This window comes from Nilaparvata lugens, chromosome 8 (assembly GCF_014356525.2).
Source record: "Nilaparvata lugens isolate BPH chromosome 8, ASM1435652v1, whole genome shotgun sequence".
Lineage (NCBI taxonomy): Eukaryota > Metazoa > Arthropoda > Insecta > Hemiptera > Delphacidae > Nilaparvata > Nilaparvata lugens.
Window position 1 is genome coordinate 38,656,799 of NC_052511.1, and position 21,085 is coordinate 38,677,883.

The 21,085-nt window shown below is 33.4% G+C and overlaps 2 protein-coding genes across 3 annotated transcripts; one reads left to right on the forward strand and one right to left on the reverse strand.

Moving 5' to 3' along the window:
* The first annotated feature begins 139 nt into the window (after nucleotides 1-139).
* LOC111050328 (trypsin II-P29) lies at nucleotides 140-9,652 on the forward strand. Its single transcript, XM_022336628.2, has 7 exons — nucleotides 140-406; nucleotides 717-790; nucleotides 1,629-1,723; nucleotides 2,122-2,272; nucleotides 5,142-5,252; nucleotides 7,479-7,634; nucleotides 8,757-9,652. Exons 1-7 carry the CDS (start codon nucleotides 304-306, stop codon nucleotides 8,976-8,978), a joined length of 912 nt encoding a protein of 303 aa, XP_022192320.2. The 5' UTR covers nucleotides 140-303; the 3' UTR covers nucleotides 8,979-9,652.
* A 285-nt stretch (nucleotides 9,653-9,937) lies between these two features.
* On the reverse strand, nucleotides 9,938-20,877 carry LOC111050333 (solute carrier family 25 member 40). Of its 2 annotated transcripts, none has more exons than XM_022336635.2 (7): nucleotides 20,450-20,877; nucleotides 19,878-20,026; nucleotides 17,875-18,178; nucleotides 15,582-15,680; nucleotides 13,625-13,728; nucleotides 13,021-13,099; nucleotides 9,938-11,262 (listed from the first exon to the last, which is right to left on the reverse strand). In XM_022336635.2, exons 1-7 carry the CDS (start codon nucleotides 20,556-20,558, stop codon nucleotides 11,030-11,032), a joined length of 1,077 nt encoding a protein of 358 aa, XP_022192327.2. In that variant the 5' UTR covers nucleotides 20,559-20,877; the 3' UTR covers nucleotides 9,938-11,029. The 2 variants fall into 2 exon arrangements, with proteins under 2 accessions (XP_022192327.2, XP_022192328.2); XM_022336636.2 differs by having other exon boundaries at nucleotides 13,039-13,099; nucleotides 20,450-20,876.
* Nucleotides 20,878-21,085: the final 208 nt, after the last annotated feature.

The window sequence follows — 21,085 nt, forward strand, 5'->3', positions numbered from 1 at the left end:
AGTGGTCTAATGTTTATTCGATGTCAAATTCTATAGATCCACATTCAATTGTCAAGTGCCAACATACTTCTCTTAAATCCCATTTTCATCTTGTAATAAAATTATGAAAATCACTTGAATTTCAATTGAGGGATTCCGCTTATCTGTTCTCACAGTCTATAGTGGATTGTAGAAAAAATTAAAAGAAGTCATGTTTCTTGTCACGTATTATTTTGATGATTGATAAATTTGCAAAAAATGTAAATGATTTAACTGAATGCATTATGCTTCAGTTTCTTAATTCACACCTGAATATGTGATTGAATGGAACCTTTTTTCAAACGAATAGGTTTAAGACTGCAAGTTTCAAATATGATTCAATTTCACTCTTTTCTTGGAGTATTCCTGGCTCTTTCAATGATAAAAGGTGAGATTTTATTATCTATTTCAAATCCAGTTGTCAAGTTTGTAGGCTATCTATTTTATGAATAAGCGCATTCGAAAATGATCTATATCTTTTTTAAAGTTCACAGTTCATGATTTACAATAAAGACCTACCACTTGGAAAATTTTATTTTCACAGAAGTTATTGATTATAAATTACAAACTATTTGCATAATTTACATTATTACTGAATTCTTTTGAATACTATTGAATTTTGAATACTATTTTACTGAATTCCTTTACATTTATCATTATTTATTTTCATTCATACAAATCAATTTTATTGACTGCAGGAATTCCAGCATTGATTATCGAGGACAGAATTGTTGATGGATACCTTGCCAAGCCTGGAGAATTTCCTCATCAGGTGAAGCCCATGTATTATCTCAATTTAACATATTAGAAGCAATTATAATCAATTTTAAATCAAATTATAATACTTTGAAAGATAATATTCACTAAGAAAATTTATTTTAGGGCTAACCATGGCCATCCATAGTATAGTTACACTATAGATTGGCTATGGGCTAACCGATTGGATAATATTTAGACCTACCGAAAGTAACTTTTTTGAAGACGTTTGTTCGAAAATATTTATCAAAAATAGCAAGTCTTCATTGAAATAGCAGTTTAGATATTAGAAGAATAAAAGTGGATTAGGATTTAGAATACAGAGATTAACATTGAAATAGCAATGTAGACTAACTCAGTAGACACAATCAATCATGATATAAAAAAATTTCTGTTATTCAATCTAGACATTTGAAAAATGATTGATTTGGTTATTAAATCTGAAGATCAAAAAAATATTTATTTCTATAATGGTTCTGGTAAATAATAATTTTGATTAGGAGGTCTATACTCTGTCCAAACAAACATGAGCTCTGAAGGATTAGGCCGACCCTCCTACTACTCACACACACAAGTGCAGTCTACTTTTGTGTGTGTGAGTAAAGGGATGGTCTGTCTACCTGTATACTACGTGTAGTATACATAGTATATCAATGGCGCAGGTAGGCCGGGCGTGTATGCCTGCGCGTGGGGGAGCAAGTGTCGGCTTACTCTTTCAGCGCTCATTCCAGTTTGGACAGAGTATAATTAAATTCTTCAATATTATTGTGGCATGGTAAAGCAATTTCCATGTATTATAAACGATTAAAAATGGGATTGTTTCAATTTCAAATGATGGTTGAATCTGCAAACAGGTATCATTACGAGAGAAATTTACCAACGACCATTTTTGCGGAGGATCTATTATTGATCATTATCACATAGTGACAGCGGCTCACTGTGTAGAGGAGTAAGTAGGAGATATTTTACAATTACTTTTTATAGATGTTGCATAAAATTATTGTTTTATGCTTAAAATGCACAACTTATGCATAATTTATTGTTTATATGCATAAAATTCAACATGGTATTAGGTAGTTCAATTATTATTCATTCAAGTTGACTAATAATTCGATCCCATTGACAATCTGCTGAATTTTACATTACCAAAAATTCTAGTACCATTAAACAGTATTTTTTACATAAATTTGATCTTGAATGATTTACGGTTTTGAATTATGTTTGATGTGGTTCATTGTCTTGGAGAATGTCTATACATATCAGATTAGCAAGTTTTTAACTAATTTATATAATTTTAAAATGTACTAATTATTCCCTATTCTTTTTCAAAAATATTTTTCATTACAGCGATCCAGTCCCGCCATTCAATTTCACTGTATCTTATGGTTCTATAAATCTGAATGACAACAAAAATACAGTTTACAATTCACCTAGAAAAGTTTTCGTTCACCCGGCATTCTCATTATCTACACGGCACCGTGATATAGCCATTGTCAAGGTAGGTAAAACAACAGTTTTAAACGTTAATTAATAATTTTCCACTTGATAATACCGAATTTTAGTCGTAGGACAAAAGCACACAGCAACAGGCGAAGGAAAAATCCCTACCCGGGGAGTTTGAATGTTCACAGACGTTCACATGTCTACATAATTTCCAACTTGTATAGATTTGAGTGAAATATTTTTGTTTTCAATTAGTTTTTACATATCAAAATTTGAGTTCAGTAATTAGTTTTGAAGTGGAAATTGAACTTTTTGAAGTGAAATCTTAACCTCATTCTTTTTTGAAACTTTTATTTGTAAAAATTGGGAGAAGACACTTTTGGGCTATGCCTGTTGTATTCTCCCAATCATATTATATATTATTATTATGATTTGTGATTGTCAATAAATAAATAAGGCTGCTCACCTCTGCATGCAGTAGTTTGATTTTTTCTCCGTCTGTCTGTTGCTGTCTGCCTTCACTTTTAGATTAAGTTTCATCTAATTTAGGTATTGAACTTTCACTTTTACAACAGCAATCACATTTGTTTTAAAATTTTGTACGCGTTTAAAGGCACAGGGCTTTATCTTCAGCGAACAAGGAGTACCTTGATACATAGTACTTACTACATACTAACCACACACATGTTAGCATTTACTACAAAAGAGCAGAGACAAAGAATATTTTGCCTATCTGTGCTAAGAGTATCAAAGTATGATTATAAATACTACCTGAAAGTTTCTTTACTTTGAATTTCTTACTTCTAGAAATATTCTTAATTGATTTATACAACAAGCACATCATCAAAATGATAGGGAGGGAACAAATAATAATATTATTTATTTTTTAATAATAATTTTTATTTTTCAACTAGTAGTTCTGTGAACAGTAGACCTCACGCAGTTTTTCATCGACAAGTATCTAATGTCACCTGTTTGAAATGTTAACAAATTCAGTTCACGTTTGAATTTGTATTCATCCATTTCCGTGATAATCTTTCCATCTGATGAAAATATTCCTCGAATATTTGAAAAAAAATTTTATTCAGTCAAAAATATTATAATTTCTTTAGCATTATTTAGTTCATTTAATTAGGTATTTATTTAATTTTTATTTTTAATTTTCATTTAATTATTTCTGTAGACAATATTTATCATCATAAAAATTAATAATCTAATAAATCAACAACTATTTTAGTTGTAGACAATATTCAACATTATAAACATTTCTTTAATCTCAAATTTCTTTTATTCAGAATTATCAGTTATTTTTTAACAGAATTTTCAGTTTATCAGGTAAAATAATATTATTAGCCTATTCAAATATTGAAAAAGTCTAATTTATTTAAGAGAGAAATTAATAGGAATGCCCTGTACACACAGTATTGCATCAGTTCTGAATGCAGAATGAATTAATGAAGGAATGCAAAATTATAATCTAAGGTGTAGCAGTCTCGCTCGAATTCGCGCTGTATCTATGAGACCATGAGACAGCTCATGAAAGAGCGGCTATGAAGTATAATTGAGTACAAAGCGCTACTTGTCAGCTGATTGATTGGATTGATTATGAATAATTCTATAGTCTGATTAATCTTATCTTCAGAGTAGATTATATATACAGGGTTGTGCAGAGGAAACGCATGTTTTTCGAACAGCCAGTACTCGTCAACGGGAGAGCCCTGGAACGAATGTTGGCAGACGACCCATACTATGCCATTTCAGTTGCTATGAACGTTGGAACGTACAACATCGTGTGTTCGCTGTTAAGCAGTTTTTTTAGAAACAATGAATCTGTAGTCACAGTGAAACGCTTTTTCGTCAATATTTTAGAGTTGGACGTCGAGGTGCAATGCCCGATCGAAATACTGTACTCCGATGGGTTGCAGTGTTTAGGAGTACTAGTTCTGATGAAAAAGAAACCACCTGGTCTTCCCCGTTCCCCGGAAAGTGTAGACCGAGTCAGAACGGCAGTTGTTTCTAGTCCTAGACGATCGACTCGACGACACTGATTCGGTCTACATTTTCAGGAGTACGAACTGAACGGGAAAGACCAGGTGGTTTCTTTTCCATCACAGAACTAGTACTCCTAAACACTGCAACCCATCGGAGTACAGTATTTCGATCGGGCATTGCAGCTCGACGCCCAACTCTAAAATGTTGACGAAAAAGCGTTGCACTGTGACTACAGATTCATTGTTTCTAAAAAAACTGCTCAACAGCGAACACACGATGTTGTACGTTCCAACGTGCATAGCAACTGAAATGGCATAGTATGGGTCGTCTGCCAACATTCGTTCCAGGGCAATACCCTCTCCCGTTGACGAGTACTGATAGTGATATCGGAGTATGGAGGAATTCCTTTTCTTTTCATATTATCCTTAAAATTCAAAATTTCTAAAAACCTTGTGTATACATCGACGCGCAGTTGAAAAATGAATATTCCTGCCAAATTTTATCAATGCATTTGGCCGTAATTGCGTTACATACAGACAGGCAAAAAAAATCGAGTTGAAACATAGACCTCACTACATTCGGTCAATAAATAGTATTATTGGGCATTCAAACAATGCGCCTCATTTTTAGCAAAAAGGAATAAAGAGGTACTCGAAAGTTTCCCTACAGTCTGAAGATGGTGTCCAGCAGTGACTTAATAGCACTTGTATTCAACATACGAAGACAAGGACTGTTGTTGTCAAAGAGAACTTTACATGAGATTACCTATATTAAAAGAAATTGAAGGAGAATGAAAACATTGTGAGTTATTGAAACATCAATACAACATTATCATCAAGCTTGAACTTCATCTGAATTTGTATTCGACTGATTTACTATTTGAATTTTGACTACTTGAATTTGTCAACAATGATATTGTATTTTTTCAACAGCTGAAAAAGCGTATCAACTACAACAAATTTATACAGCCTATCCGACTCAACAGCAGAAATATAACAAATGGACAAAGATGCGTCGTTAGCGGCTGGGGAAGATGGGCTAGTGTAAGTAGGCCTATCAGTAGTTTATATAATTTTATCAAAATATAAAGGGAAATGACACTACTTAGAGGCGAAACTATAAAAAACTGTATATATTTTGTGGACTGATGGACGTAATAATCTATTATTGAAACATTCTTAGGCAAGTGCGCTTTGATTAACAACAATCTACTAAGATTGTTCTGATTTCTGGTTCCCATTTCTGTACTTATTAATTTACAAGCAAACATTGCTTGAAATCAACAACTCTTTTGCAATGTGCAATGCCTTGGAAATAAAGGCACTGAGATTGAGATGTTTGTAAGCGCAAATATTGGACAAATTTAGGATATTGCTTTCAGAATTTCAGAATCCGAAAACTGTTTTAGATTTTGAAATACAGAGAACTAGAATTACAATAAAATTTACAGAATGATTCACATAAGGTGTAACAATAGGCAACTTGTTAACCGTTCATTTCACAGAGAACTTTGAATGGGCAACTTCCCTTCTTTTTTGTGACATTTTGCACATGTCATTTTAAATTGAAAATTTGGCCGCCATCTTCCAAAATGGAGGACAACTTTATTTTTTTTTAATAGCAACACCCATTTTTATAATATTTCTGAATTCTACGTAAAATTTGAAGGCACGTTTACTCTTGTCATTTTTTTGATAAACCCAACCGTTTAGTATGTACAGCCATAATAAGTCACACATAATCATATGGATACCGGTATTGCATTAGGTACTGTTTACAACAACATATCAGTTATGGCTGAACATCCTAAACGGTTAGGTTTATCAAAAAAATGACAAGAGTAAACATGCCTTCAAATGTTACGTAGAATCCAAAAATATTATAAAAATGGGGGTTGCCATTTGAAAAATAAAATTGTCCTTCATTTTGGAAGATGTCAGCCAAATTTCAATTTAAAATGGCATGTTGTAAATTGTCACAAAAAAAGAAGAAAAGTTGCTCATTTAAAGTTCTCTGTAAAATGAACGGTTAACAAGTTACCTATTGTTACACCTTATGTGAATCACTCTGTATTAAATGTCAAAATTTGAGACTCAATTTTTATTTATATAGATTACCGGTATTTCACTCCTGTTATTGGTTATTTGTCTCCTACAGTCACACTTTTCCATGTGATCCTTATCATCATTCTATAATAGCTTCAATTATTAATCTTTATGAAAACAATTCATAAAGGGGAGCGATTTGACTCCGTGGTCGCGTTGGTAAGCTACGGTATCCCTTAGATAAGTTTAGAATCATGCGTCTGCTACACGTGCTACTCCCTTTGGAAGGGTGACCGCTTAAGCAAACTCCTCTGAATATGATTCATGAGTTGTATAATCGCTTCCTGATGGTTCGGAACCCACCTAAAACTTGAGGTCTATTCATCTCTCATTATCATCCGCCTCAGTACGCACGCACAAGCCTAGAGATCATGTGAGCGTCACCCTAATATAAAAATAAATCTCACAACAGGCATAAATCTATATATATAAAAGCGAAATGGCACTCACTCACTGACTGACTCACTCGCAGAACTAAAAATCTACCCGACCAAAAACGTTCAAATTTGGTAGGTATATTCAGTTGGCCCTTTAGAGGCGCACTAAGAAATCTTTTGGCAATATTTCAACTCTAAGGGTGGTTTTTAAGGGTTTGAAGTTCGTCTTTTAGCATGTATATTCTTCTTATTCCAATCTCTTAATAATAATAGTTGAAAAATGTCCATAGCATAATGTTACCATAGAACTATAATCTAGAGAGAGTACCTCTTCGAAACAGTTTTTAACTGGTAACTAAATTAATAATTTTGTCAGGTTGGCATAAAGTTGAGTTGACTTTGTTAGGTTGGCACCAAGTTGAAGATTGAAATGCATTTATCGCGGAAAAATTGATTGGGCACTGCTACTTCAATCGGAGCTATTCCTGGGAATACTATATCGCCTGATATGGCGAGCGAAGCGAGCCCGCGTATCTTATTTTTTTACGGGGGTCCAGGGGACGGAGCCCCCTGGCTAGACGGATATGGCGAGCGAAGCGAGCCTGTATTTTTACGGGGGTCCAGGGGGCAGAGCCCCCTTGCTAGACGGATATGGCGAGCGAAGCGAGCCTGACGGCTAGTTGATAAATATAATTATTATACTAATTTAATCTCATAAGTTTTGTTTATTAAGTTTGTTTTGTTTTGGTATTGATGAAATTTGAGATATTTTTTAACAATTTTTTAGACTAACTTCACCCAACATCCAGAACTGAAAGCGGCTCATGTACATATTGTGGATGTGATGGAATGTAAAAGGAACTATTCGGACACCAAATGGAAAATGGACCCCAAAACTATAGTATGTGCTGGGAATAGCAACGGTGGCAATAATACATGCAGGGTAATAATTATTAGTTCCATTATTTTTCCTCTTACTCTTGAATAATTTATTTTCACCAGCGCGAAAGATGCTCCATGACCTACTAATAATGACCATAGAATAAACAATCATATAGGTTCCAATCTGTGTAGGGTTTCTCTGTTATGACATGATGAATTATGTTTAATTTTATCGCACTGTGCATATTATACTCAGTATAATTGAAATCGAGAGTCGCTTCCATCAATATCAATACTTTGAACTAGTTCAACATGATACTTTTAATTAATTGATTATTATACTTTTTACTATTGATTATTTGTTTATTATACTATATGAATTCCAATTAATTTACAATATACAAACAGTTCATTGTAGATCATAAATATTATATCCAACAATATTTAAACATGATTTCGACTGTTTGTATAAATTTGAGAAGGGACAGTTTTGGGCATAAGCCTGAATATCCAATATAAATTGGAGTGATCCATGGTCTAGTGGATAGAGTGCTTGCGTAGCAACATAGAGATCCCGGGTACAAACCCTCTCATTACCAAGTTTTTTAACCAGATCACTCCCGTGTTATCGGATGGGCACGTTAAACTGCCGGCTGAAGTATGACAGTCGTAAGGCCCATTGACGGCTTAAATTACATATTCCGGCGGTGGGACCTTCCAGCAAGGGAATCCCCACCAACAAAAGCCATACGAATTTACTTTTTTACTAGGCATCAGCCTGTTGTGCCTTCTTACATAAGTCTAATAATTATTGAACATGACTGAATAAATAAATAATTCGAATATCACTTACAGTAAGATGGGGACTCTATTACATCCTCCATCTGGCAAGTATATACATGGCTCAGTAACGAGATAAAGCATGAAATTGCAGCGGCCTTATGAGGACCGAGCTTTTTTACGTGACTGATACATCTATAGAATAAATACTATTCTAATAGACATAAGTAAATAATTGAACTCATATTTTCTCCGCAATTTAGTGATTATAGTACAACGGTGCGGAGGTAGAAGATGATGAACCTATCTGCTTTGTATAATGACAGACAATTATAGCAAACCAATGTTGATCAAATTCTGACTCTATTACTTAAATCTCACGATAGACTTCTGATTGTTTCAGGGTGATTCAGGAGGCCCGTTGACTTGCAAAAACAAAATGGTGGGTTTATCTTCGTGGGGACGCGGTTGTGGACTTCCGGGATATCCAAAAGTGTTCACTAAAGTGAGATCCCACCTTAGATGGATCAGGAAATGTGGAGCGCGTCCTTTGTACGGTTATAATTCAAACAGTTTAATAAGCGATGAGCTACAGTTAGAAAATGATGAGAATGATTACGAATAGATGAGTAAAACCAAATTATACAAAACAACAATGTATACTGGTATTGCTGGGGTTGTTGATTGGAACAATATCTATTATTACAGTAATGATAAACTGTTACGGTTACAGTAATAATAATAATCTATTACTATTACGGTAATAATACCATAGAGAAACAATAACATATCCCATGGTATAGGGCGTTTATGTCACAACTTTTACTGTTATCTCAAGCCGATAGTCCATTTAGTTCTTTCCCGTGAAGCTGTATGACGCTGGTAGTCGCTCATATTGTGCCATTCATACACTCTCACTCGGTCAAAACAGTAAAAATCGTCAATAATCGACAGTAATCGGCTTGAGATAACAGTAAAAGTTGCGACATAAACGCCCTATACCATGGGATATCTACTTACGCTATTGTTTCTCTATGATAATACTCTATTCCTGTCACAGTAATAATAATTTCTAATAACCGACTCTTCAATGAAATTTAAAATTGCAAACACAAGGTAATTCTGACCAACTTTTTACCAGTTCTGAATTTCCTCAACAATAAAGGTTATAGTAATGATATATTTAATATATTTTGCCTTTATAGCTCAATAAATTATGTACTGGAACATTCAATTCAGTTATTTTACATGTATTTTTAATACTTGTAATGTTCAAATAAAATTTTCAACTTTCTTTTCCGACGTTTACAATTATTTTCCTACATTCCAGTAGCAAGTTTTGGTAAGATAATCAACTTATCTAACACTTATAAAAATCACTTGAAAATAGCGTTAATGTCTGAAAAATGTTGTGACAAAATAATTTAAAAGGGTATTGAGATTTATATTTTTATTTATATTAAAAGTAGCCCTAAAGAAAAAAGACTATCTAATACTTTTATAATTTTCTAATACATCAGTCTAAAACTAATTTTCTAAAATCAGTCGTCAGGTCATGTCAGAAGCCCTGAAATTGATCAGTTGTACGATGGTGGTAATAATATAAAGTTATCACAATTTCAAGAGTTATGCATTATTGGTACATAATATGTTGGGGAAAAGTTTTGGTATACAAGAAAGGAGCATGAAGTTCCTAGACAACACTCTTCACTCAACATTGGTTTCCTTCAATCAATCACTTTATGCCGGTTGCACAACAGCCGGTTAAATTCTAATCCTGATTAATTTCACAAGAACCTATCAAAGAAGCCGCCTTTTAGAAAAGGTCTTATTTGATTGGTTCTCGTGAAATTAATCACGATTAAAATTAAACCAGCTTTTGTGCAACCGGGATTTTGTCAATTATCAATCTTTTACTCTGTGAAAATCTAATATTCCATTCACAAGACTAATCAAACATTTCATTATATGAAAAGTCATAATTTTTGCTTAGTTTGTTTCGTGAACAAAATATTTTGTTCAATTCACAAGAAATAATCATCTTATTTTATGGCGTCATAATTTTTTAACCAATTTTTAGTCTGAAAAAGACATATTTCTCTCAACTTACTAATAACAATTACCAACTTCTACAAAAGTCATAGAACACAAAGATATTGTCAAATTTCACTATAGTAGTGAAATTTGAAAATATCTTTGTGTTCCTATTATGGAGAGATTTCACAACATCATCATCAATTCTACTGATTTTATTAAAAGTCATAGCTTTTTGTGTGTGAATATCATATAGCACATAGCAATATTTTCACTTTTCACATAGCTATATTTTAACATAGCTCATCCTCTCACATAGCAATATTTTCTGTGTGTGAATAAAATATATCACTTAATCATTCTTGTAACTCAAGTGATGCTGATTCAAGTTACTCACGAGCTAAGAAAATAGATGAGACAAATGAGAAAAATGATGAGAGGCAAAAATATGTATAGATGGTTCAGTTAAGAGAAAAAGGTTTTCTGCTCTTACGCCACTGCTATTTCAACCTTTTTCTAATTACTAAACCATCTATAACAACCTATTTCTCTGATCAAAACTTTAAAATAATCAATCTTCCCCAGCTCAATATAAGTACAATATATTTTACATTTGTTACAATTCAGAACAAGTTGGTAACTTTACTTATCTCTCCTTTGGTTAACGGTCGAGTTGACCTGTGTGAGCTGGAAATTCATGTAGTTTCGACTCTCGAAGAAGCTTTTGCTGTATTCGAAGGTGGACACCATTATGGCACAAGCGGGTGCCACTTTCACTACGCGAGGAATGAGGCCTGTGAACAATCCTTTGATGCCGCTCTGAGTGTAGATTGTGCGCATTATGTCCAGGGTTGTCTTTTTCTTTTTGGGGATTTCTGAAAAATTGACGATTAGAATATTAGATCGAGTGAAACGGAGGGATAGTTCAGTTCAACAGTGTAGAATCTGTTACTTATTTTGTTGATACCTGATATGAAAATATTTTGACCAAGAACAAACTACAAACTACCTATCTAAGATATGATTAATCTTTATTTTTTTTACAAAATCGTACAGATCGGGAAAGAAAAACTGAGGATACATTGTACTATTAATCTTTAATTACTCTATAACCTCTATAAATAATCTCTACCAACTCAATCTTGAACGTGTCTTCACTCAATGTCTATTAACAGTTTAAACTGTTGAATAAATTTTCATTTATTTATGTATTCTTATTTGTATATTAATTGACGTGAGTAAATATTACTCTATATCTTTGTTTGTATGATTTGCTGACATAACCATACGATATAATAACAGTTTAAACTGTTGTTACAGGATTTGAGCAAATAAGTTATTGTGATATTTCATTTAACATAATTTATACTTAATTTCATTGAGTGAGTATAATTATAATTAATAATATAATTTATACTTCATTTATATTTAATTTAATTGGTATTTCATTAAATTTATTAACTAAAATTGTCACAATCGATATTAACTGGAAGGAATCAGGAAAAGCTAATTATTTGAAATTCATAATTCTAGTGTGGAAAATGATTAGCTGGAATCAATTATCAATTAGAATTTATTAGAGAAAAAATAATTGACAGAGTACATTTTGATTTGGTTAATAATTATTCATTAATTAGCATTTGAACAAATGCAATTTCCAAATTTATTACCATCTGGTCAATAATTCTTATTTAAATTCGTATGACTTTATAACCAATTTCAAAGCATGGATTACCTCTCGAGAAAAAACATTTGACATCAAAGAACAATATGAATAACATTACTTTGATGGAATTACAGAGATAATTGAAGATACTACAGAGTTATGTTGGAATAAGTATTGTGAAATGAAAGAAATTAAACATGCATGGAATAATGCGATTTTAAAGTGGAAAATTTTGGAAATGAAGCAGGCAAATAGGGGGAGACACCAGTCAAGCAGCGCTCCGATCCCACTCCGATCATACAGGCGGACGACTGTATGACAGCTAAATAGACAACAGACTTGAATACGGAAGCCTCACCTGTCCGTCATATGACCTGTTCTACCACAACCACTCCACCCCACTGAAATATCTGTCATGAGTAGGATCGGAAAGCTGTATGACAAATGTGTTTTATAAAAAGACTAGATATTGTCAAACCACAGATTTGAGAGGTGTTTCCCCAGCTTTAGGGTGTTTTATTGAGCACCAAAGTTATTTAGTACAAAGTAGAAAAACGTTTTGCTTTGATATCCAGTTGAATAGGGTTCTAATGTAATAAAAAATGAGAAAAATAATTGACTTATCGTTTGTTGTATAACGTTTGCACACCAAACTCCATAAGGTGGATATTGTCTCCCAGATTTTTATGGGGTTTCAAAAATCAATAAACACGAAAGATTAACGTTGAATTCCATCGTAATAAGTAGAAGAATGGATATGAATCTACCAATGCACTAAATTAACTCAGAGTCAGAAAATAATAAATTCGCATATTACTACTCCTCACAAAGGAATAGTCTAACAAGAATTTAATTAAAGTATTCATACAAATAGTATGATATTAATATGAAAGGAAGCATGGGTGTTAAATCAACAATCATCAAGCATCTACAGAAGATATTTTGAAGACCATTGGAAATGATTTACCAGAAATAATTTCATCACCTAATTCAATCTGTTGAAATGTTTTCACTACATCGAATGGCGTTGTCACTGTTGCTGCAATCTGTAAAGAAATTGATGAAATAAAATATAAATATTTCCATGGACATCAATGATTATTTGATTATTACAGATGGATACAAGGAAACAAATACGAAATCAATGATTATTATAAATGGATACAACGAAACAAATACGGTTATTGAATCTTCAGCAGTATAAAAAGCTTAATATTTATGGTCTGAACAAAAGAGTTGCTTCCCTATGTACGTACAGACTATAGAACTCCAAACATCGAAGAATTTAAAATGAGTGAGAATGAACACCATTTTCACTTGACAATACTGTATAGTAATTATATAATAATTTAGATTTAGTAATACTGACATGTCACCAGTCATATGAGTGAAACTCAAAAACTTGATGAATGAATAAATATATAATAAAGTGATAATCACTAAATTGAACAGTTGATATTAATAAAGATAGTTCGCTGTTCACTCATTGAATTTATAAAGGTAGATTGGAGCAAAATCACAAAATATTAAACTGATTACGAATGAAAAACAACATGTTTTGAAATACTTACAGCTCCAGCAAGACTTCCAGAAATAAAACTGTTAGTGAACGTGACTCGACTTGATCCACCATTTTGAATGGACTTCAGAGTTTCATAGGAAACCCAATAGATACCTGAAAATTATAAATTGTTATACATTTTATAGATGAGAAATTCAGGTAGTCGTTCATACAGAGAGAAGTTATAGTTGACCAAGCGAAAATGGGTCTCTCAAGGCCACTGCAATGTTGCCACCCCTCACTCGACCAGTCTATATACATTGACTATATTTTTACACCCTGAACATCACTCTTTCCTTCTCATACCTTCCCTCTTCCTCTTTTCCGTCACTACCTGTCACAAATTCTTTTGAGCACGTCAGGTTCAAAAGTTCTATTATGTCATTCTTTGAAGTTAGAACAATAACATCCCCCGTTACCTCCTCCCATCATCCGCTATATTCTTCAACATCATGAAATGAAGGAAAGAATATTTTTATGTATAATGTGTAACTCTTTCTTGAGTCATGACATCAAGAAATCCAATTTTATAATGATGATTAGATTTTTCTTTATAAATGCAACTATTTATAAACTGAGCTATTACTTCATAAAGGTTACTTGAAGACTTTTATAATAATCAATTGGAAGTGGAGTGATGTAATTTTATTTATTTTAGTCAATATTCTTGTAGTGCCCACTTCACTCTGCATTTTTCAATTTGCATGAATTCTCATTTGATTCCCATCACACTTCATCCAGGCTTTGGACAGAGAAGACAAGCAATACTCCCCACAACGACAATACTTCACTATCACACCCTCTCTCACACACACATTCACTTTCTCTCTTACTAGCCACCCTTAGTACAAAGTGGCAACAGTGTTGGTAGAGACGGGTGGTGGTGTCAAGAGCAAGCTTTGACCTTGAGGGACCCATTTTCGTTTGGCCAACTATAGTACTTATTCCCTTATCTCTGGTTAGATCTTCCCTTATAACTGGTTCATATAAAATTCTTCTGAATAGACAAAATAAAATTCAACTCGACAATATTTCACGAATTTTTTCTTCAAATTAATAAATAAAAGTCGATGTCAATTCGATAAGTGTCATAGTATAAGTTCCATACTTCCCTGTTTTATAAGTTCAATCAAAGGATATTTAGTTTAGCCTACTCAGGTCCATAATGAACAATCCAAGTTTAAACGTAAATTGATCAACTGTTCGTTTACACCTTATACACATTATAATAAATAGGAACATAAAGTAAAACTGGATTAGTGTTAACGTAGATAGTGCATAAATGGTTCATACTTGAAAATTTGAGACTAGCCAGAATGCTAATGAGCCCGTTCTGGGAACATGGAATGTGTCACGTAAAAAGTTCCGCATCCCATGGAAAGAATTTCGACAGATTCTGTACCAGAAACTAGTTCTAGTTCCAAATTCCTGCCTCACAATCGAAGCCTGGTAAATTGTGACAGTTCAAATTTTCAGAGCTCTTATTGGTCGATTGAATTGTAGTCTGCTTGCTCCTCTGCGCATGCGCTGATAGTTTGTTTACCATAGCATAGCCAAAGAATACACAGCCAACAAAATGATGTTTGATAACCATTCTTTAATGAATTTTCCTCTATAGAAAATTTGAGAGTAATGGCATGAAAAAAATGCACACTTTTCTAGACGATAAGTTTGTAAAACAGCATTTGTTCATTTACGCAGCTAGTAAACGACACATTTTGGTGTAAATCAACTTTATAAGTGCGCGCCAAAAACTTGAACCAACGATTTTGAAATGGCGTTCCATGGGAACATTTTGCACTAGTCACGTGATTGAACAATTTACCACTGGAACTAGAACAATTAACCACTTTTTCCTTTTCCCAGACCGTGCCCAATGAACCCTAGAGTAGTGATGTTATCATGAAATTAACATTGACGTCAGCAAATAAGTAGTTTGATATTATTGGTGAATTTGTTGAACTTACCAGAAAATGGTACATCTCGTAGAAGAGTAGGCCCCACACCTTTCCACAGACCTCTCAGGCCCTCAGTCTTCATCAAACTTTGTAAGGCAATGCTCATTTCTAGAAAAACAAAAACATAATATTCCACTGATTATATCATTTGAGATGACCGATTACAGGAGATCATCTCAAAACAACACAAACAGTATTTTACTACAGAATACATACACAGTATAATACAATTCTATAATGAGGTCCATGTTATAATGACAGTAGAGAAATTTACACAGAATTTAAGAAACAACACAAACAGAACACTATTTTGATAAAAGACTATTAACTACTATACCAAGTATTCCAAGTAACTTTATATAGCTCGACTAATTTCGCTTTATCAAGATATTCGTGTTGAGACGATGAATGTAGTCCAGGCAATGAATGCTCAAAAAAGGGCAAAGAAGCAAATGTTTGGAAGACAATTTTTGACCCCGCAATTATGTTTAGGGTTAGTAAGGAGGTAAACATATCAAAAGTCCCCACTCCTACCCACTGTGCTGAAAGGATGGGGGTGGTTCAAAGGTACCATTTTTTGGTTTACCGCATATAATTGGAAAACTATACATCTTAAGGTGCATTTTCGTTGGTTCGTAAACTTCCGCAGTCGACGACGACAAGCATTGTTGACATTCATATTGTCCAAATTCCAAGTGTGCTAAAACAGCTGATCAAATAACTCTTCATTATTTGTGTTTATTATTCAAGAATCAAAACATTTCTAATAATATCAACATACTGCCATTTAAAAGTATGAACTCATCCTCCCCCATTAAAACATAATTGAACATAATCTTTTAGGTTATTTAGACAAATTGAAATCAACCCAATCTGAGATCCTCACCCTGTCGTGGAAGGCATTCTCTCAAAAACGAAAACCCAGCTTTATGGACAAGACTATTCTATAATCATCATTAATAGTGATGAGGAGTTTCATTGTTAACTCAAGCAGATATTCCTGGTAGTTATTTTTTAGTGAAGCTATGTGACGCTGGTAGTCTCACATACTGCACCGTTCTTACACTCTCACCCCAACAAAACAGTAATAATAGACAGTAATCGGCTCTAGTTAATAAAAATCGGCTTCAAATTTGTAACATAAACAACACATGGGATTTCTTCTTATGCTATCTTTTCTTATCTTATTCTATCTTTAACTCAAGCCGATAGACCTGGTAGTTCTTTTTTGTGAAGCTATGTGACGCTGGTAGTCTCACATACTGCACCGTTCTTACACTCTCATCCCAACAAAACAGTAATAAAAGACAGTAATCGGCTTTAGTTAACAAAAATCGGCTTCAAATTTGTAACATAAACAATACATGGGATTTCTTCTTAAGCTATATTTTCTGTTTTGAACTATTTTCAATACACTACAGTCTATTTTGTTGAAAATATTCTATAAATAAAATAATATAGTCTATAATATATAGAAAAAAGTCTATTGTCGTTGAAAACAGTTCAAAACGGATTATTACTCGCAGTTCTTCATGGATAGTGAAATTGATGAGTACTATCTTTTCTGTATGGTGTAGATCAGACGGACCAATAATGCTCAATAATAAAACTACCTAGACAAGTCGAATTAAATCTATAGATTATTTATTTATTTGCATAAATACATACATGTAGACAACAGGTTAAACCCTTGTATGTCTCCTTGAAACATTATACAACATTATTCATTCAAAAATTAGATTTAAAATAAATAACAAGCTAAGAATGAAACAAGAGTAAAATAAAATAAGAACAGAATAAATTAAATAACAAAAAAGGGCCTTAACAATAGAAATATGTTTTTTTTTTAATAAAATATTCTATCTTATATTTATTGCTGAAACTACTTTCCAAGAGAAAAGATGAGAGGTGGAAAAATATGCACTTAAAATATCTTAAATGGGCACAAACCATGTAATACAGAACAAAGAATCGTGTGGGCACTGAGAAGAAAAAAATGTCATAAAAAAGAAAAATGTCATACGGAAACCTGGCCACAAATATCTATCCTAAATTAAGCCCTTCAGAGTGTTGCGGAATCTGCCACGTGAGCACCCAAAGACGTCTAGGCGCCCAGAAAAGAGATTGAAAAGCCTCTGGATTCTATTAATTGGAGAGTTATAATGTCTTTCTGTTCTGGAGCGTGTTACAAGAAAAGAAAATGAAGAACGACGAGCTATGGATGAGATGTAGTTATTAAGTTTAGAAAGTGAATAAGCAGAATCTATTTCATTATTTAGTAAATTGTAAACCTGTGTATTACCTGTGTAGCTGAGCCTCTTGGACTGCATCTTGGTCCTGACCAGTTCGATAGGACTAACAGTAGTGGCGGCAATGATCCTGGCGAAACAGCCGGATACCAGCGGTACCCAGAGAGGCTGATTGAGGCGGGCCGACACCGACGTAGCATTGCCGTACGCGCGGTACCTGTCCATGATACGCGTGCGCAGTTGTTCGTACGAGACAAAATAGAGTACCGTCGCCGGCACGGCTAGCACCAGAGTGGGAGACAGGCCACTCCATAGTGACAGTATGCCTTCGTTCCTCGCTATCTTCACGAATGCATCCTATTGAAAACATACAGTTCAAATTACAATCAAAATATTATTACAAGGAATTTAGAGGCTCTTAATCACATATGATTTGATCATTTTAGATCATATTGGTGCCACCAAACATTTTTAATGTCTTGTAGAACGATCTGCAGTCAATTATTTATGTGAATAAACAATTTAATTATTCATTTATTTTGAAAATATTCATATTTGAGGGCACCAGGAAATAAATCACATTATTGCCATCATATAATTTTTCTACTAACTGACTGACTGGTCCCTTGCCGCCCGAAAGTACTCCAGTCAGTAACTGAACAAAACTGTTTATTTAGCCTAGATATAAATAATTGACTGTATGTCGTTGTATCAAACTTTCAAATAGTGTGTTAACACATCAAAGTTCGCAATGGATCAAGAAACAATCATCTTTAACAAGAAAAAAAATTGTGATTGGTTATTGGCATTATCATTTTTGGTTAATTATGATTGGTTAGTATCCCAATTATATGGTTATTAAGATGATATATCAAAAATATTATTACAATAATTTCTGGGATACGCATTTTCCATGAAATGTACTAAATTGAAAATTAAAATATCCTTTATAAGTTGGAGTTTGGATGGTGCACAGATATGAACTGGGGACCGGTTGTATTGGAATCCAAATGAAATTTTATACAAGATTTGACAATTTTGATTGTATTGGTGCCACCGAATAATATTGTTCAACATGATAATTATATCAATTGACTTGATTACTAGGCTATTACAATCGATTCCTATATCGCAAATAGGATATGCAGATGATATGCAGGATGATATGCAGAAAAAGATTGAAGAGCCTAGATTTACTAGATAAGACTTGACTTACAAAATTACGCAGTATTGGGAGGATGTCTGACTTGTTTCATGTTTGAGAGGTGACCCCCTGAACTACCTGACACAGTCTATCCGGTTCCCCCGGTCAAGGACGAAGAATTCAAGTATCAAGTGACTTCCAGAAAAATAGACTACGAATTACGACCACGGCTGCAAGGCTTCTAGTGGGATTTCAACAAGTATGCAAGTAATTTAAGATTCATAATGAGAACTATCAACATCAACAATGGTGAAATCTTAAACATATATAGTAGAGCAGCGAAAGTAAAGTTGGGTAGCTGAGGGTGTTGAAAAGAAATTAGTATTTAAATGTCTCCACTTCACTCTTACCTTCTACTCCACTAAGTTATGACACATTTGAATAAATGTATTACTTTTGAACACTCTCAGATACTAACATTCTCCGCTACCCTCTACTTTTGCCACTCCACTATGTAATGACACATTGGAGAATACATGCATCCATTTTCAACACTCTCAGCTACCTTCTACCCTTTACTTTCATCGTTGATATTCTTCATATTTGAACAGCAGGGATAGATTGTATGCGTCAATGATGGTCTAGCCTTTCTCACCCAAATAGTCCTCACAGTACTCCTTAGGGTCAATTTTGTTTGAAACTAAGGGGGTATTGATAGTTTTAAAGCTAGACGTCTTATCATCCCCTTAGGGAAAAAACAAATTTTGACCCTAACAACACAATTTTGGAAGTTTTCAAACACCGATTTCACGCCGAAACTATATCATATACCTATTTCAGGAGGTGTATATAAGAACGACCTTTAAGGATAGGGAGAATAATCGGGTTTGAATGAAATGCGCTTTATCTTACCATTGTTCCATTGAAGTGACTAGAGCTCTTGGTTGGAATGCATGGGCAAATGTGATCCATGAGGCCATTACAAAACAAAAAACACTTATTTGTCGCCAAGTTTTTCTGTTGAGTTTGAAGTCGAATCTTGACCACATCCAACGGTGTAACTGAAAAAGAGTAAATGTGTTGTCAATCTATCACATTGTAACAAGTGTGTTTAATACAGTTCAACGTAAAATCTTGGCAATTGGAAGCTTTTTAACTACTCCACTCATACCTTCAGGTTGAAGCAATTTAAATCGTGTTACTAATGTGTTTTAATAGGGAATTATGCAAAAATCCGTTGGTAAACGTTTTACAAACTATTTTATAATTCGTCAAAGTTGGCAACATAGTAAAAACAGATAGTAATAGCCATGATTATGATTTCATAATGTCACTCAACATTTAGAAAACTTGTATTAATGTGAATTTGACGTTATGTCAATATGGTTACCATAAAACTTACAATTCAATAAATAAATTGGAAGTAGTAACAATGATTTTTTATTTTAAAAATATAATTTCAGATCAAATGTATTATAAGTCACCTATCACAGAAGTGAAGAGAGCTCCAGTGCATGCAGCAAGCGTCTGTTGTGTCGGAGTTATCCTGAATTTAGGATCGTCCGACTTCATTTTGATTTCATCGGAGGACATAATTTATTGTTGAATTGAGTATAGAAATGAAAAAATCAAATCAAAGGACGCGTCAATAATACACTGTACAAAATAATGGTCATGTCTTAACCTAGAAGTTGAACATATCAAGTATAATGCAAACAAAAAATGTTTGTTCCTTGATTCTGAGAGCAACTGTTCTCATTATAATATATGAAACTGTTGTCTTTATGATTTCAAATATAAACTTCAAAACTCGCTTGAAATAAAAATAGGGAGAGAAAATAATGAAATGGATAAAACTTCAAATACAACATTATTTTTGCCGGAGCAACAACAGGGACAGGGAACAGCTGATCGGAAGAACCTTGAAGTGTGCATGTTATGTAATCAAAAATTATTGTTCAAAAACTTAAAATTATAAATGATTAAGTGAAAAATTGAAAAATAATATTATTTTGATATTTAAGAAAGAAAAAATCTGTATCGTGTACAAATATTATGAAAGTTGTAATAGTGATATTGAAAATCAGTTGAAATCAGCTGTTTTTTAAGCATGCAAGCGC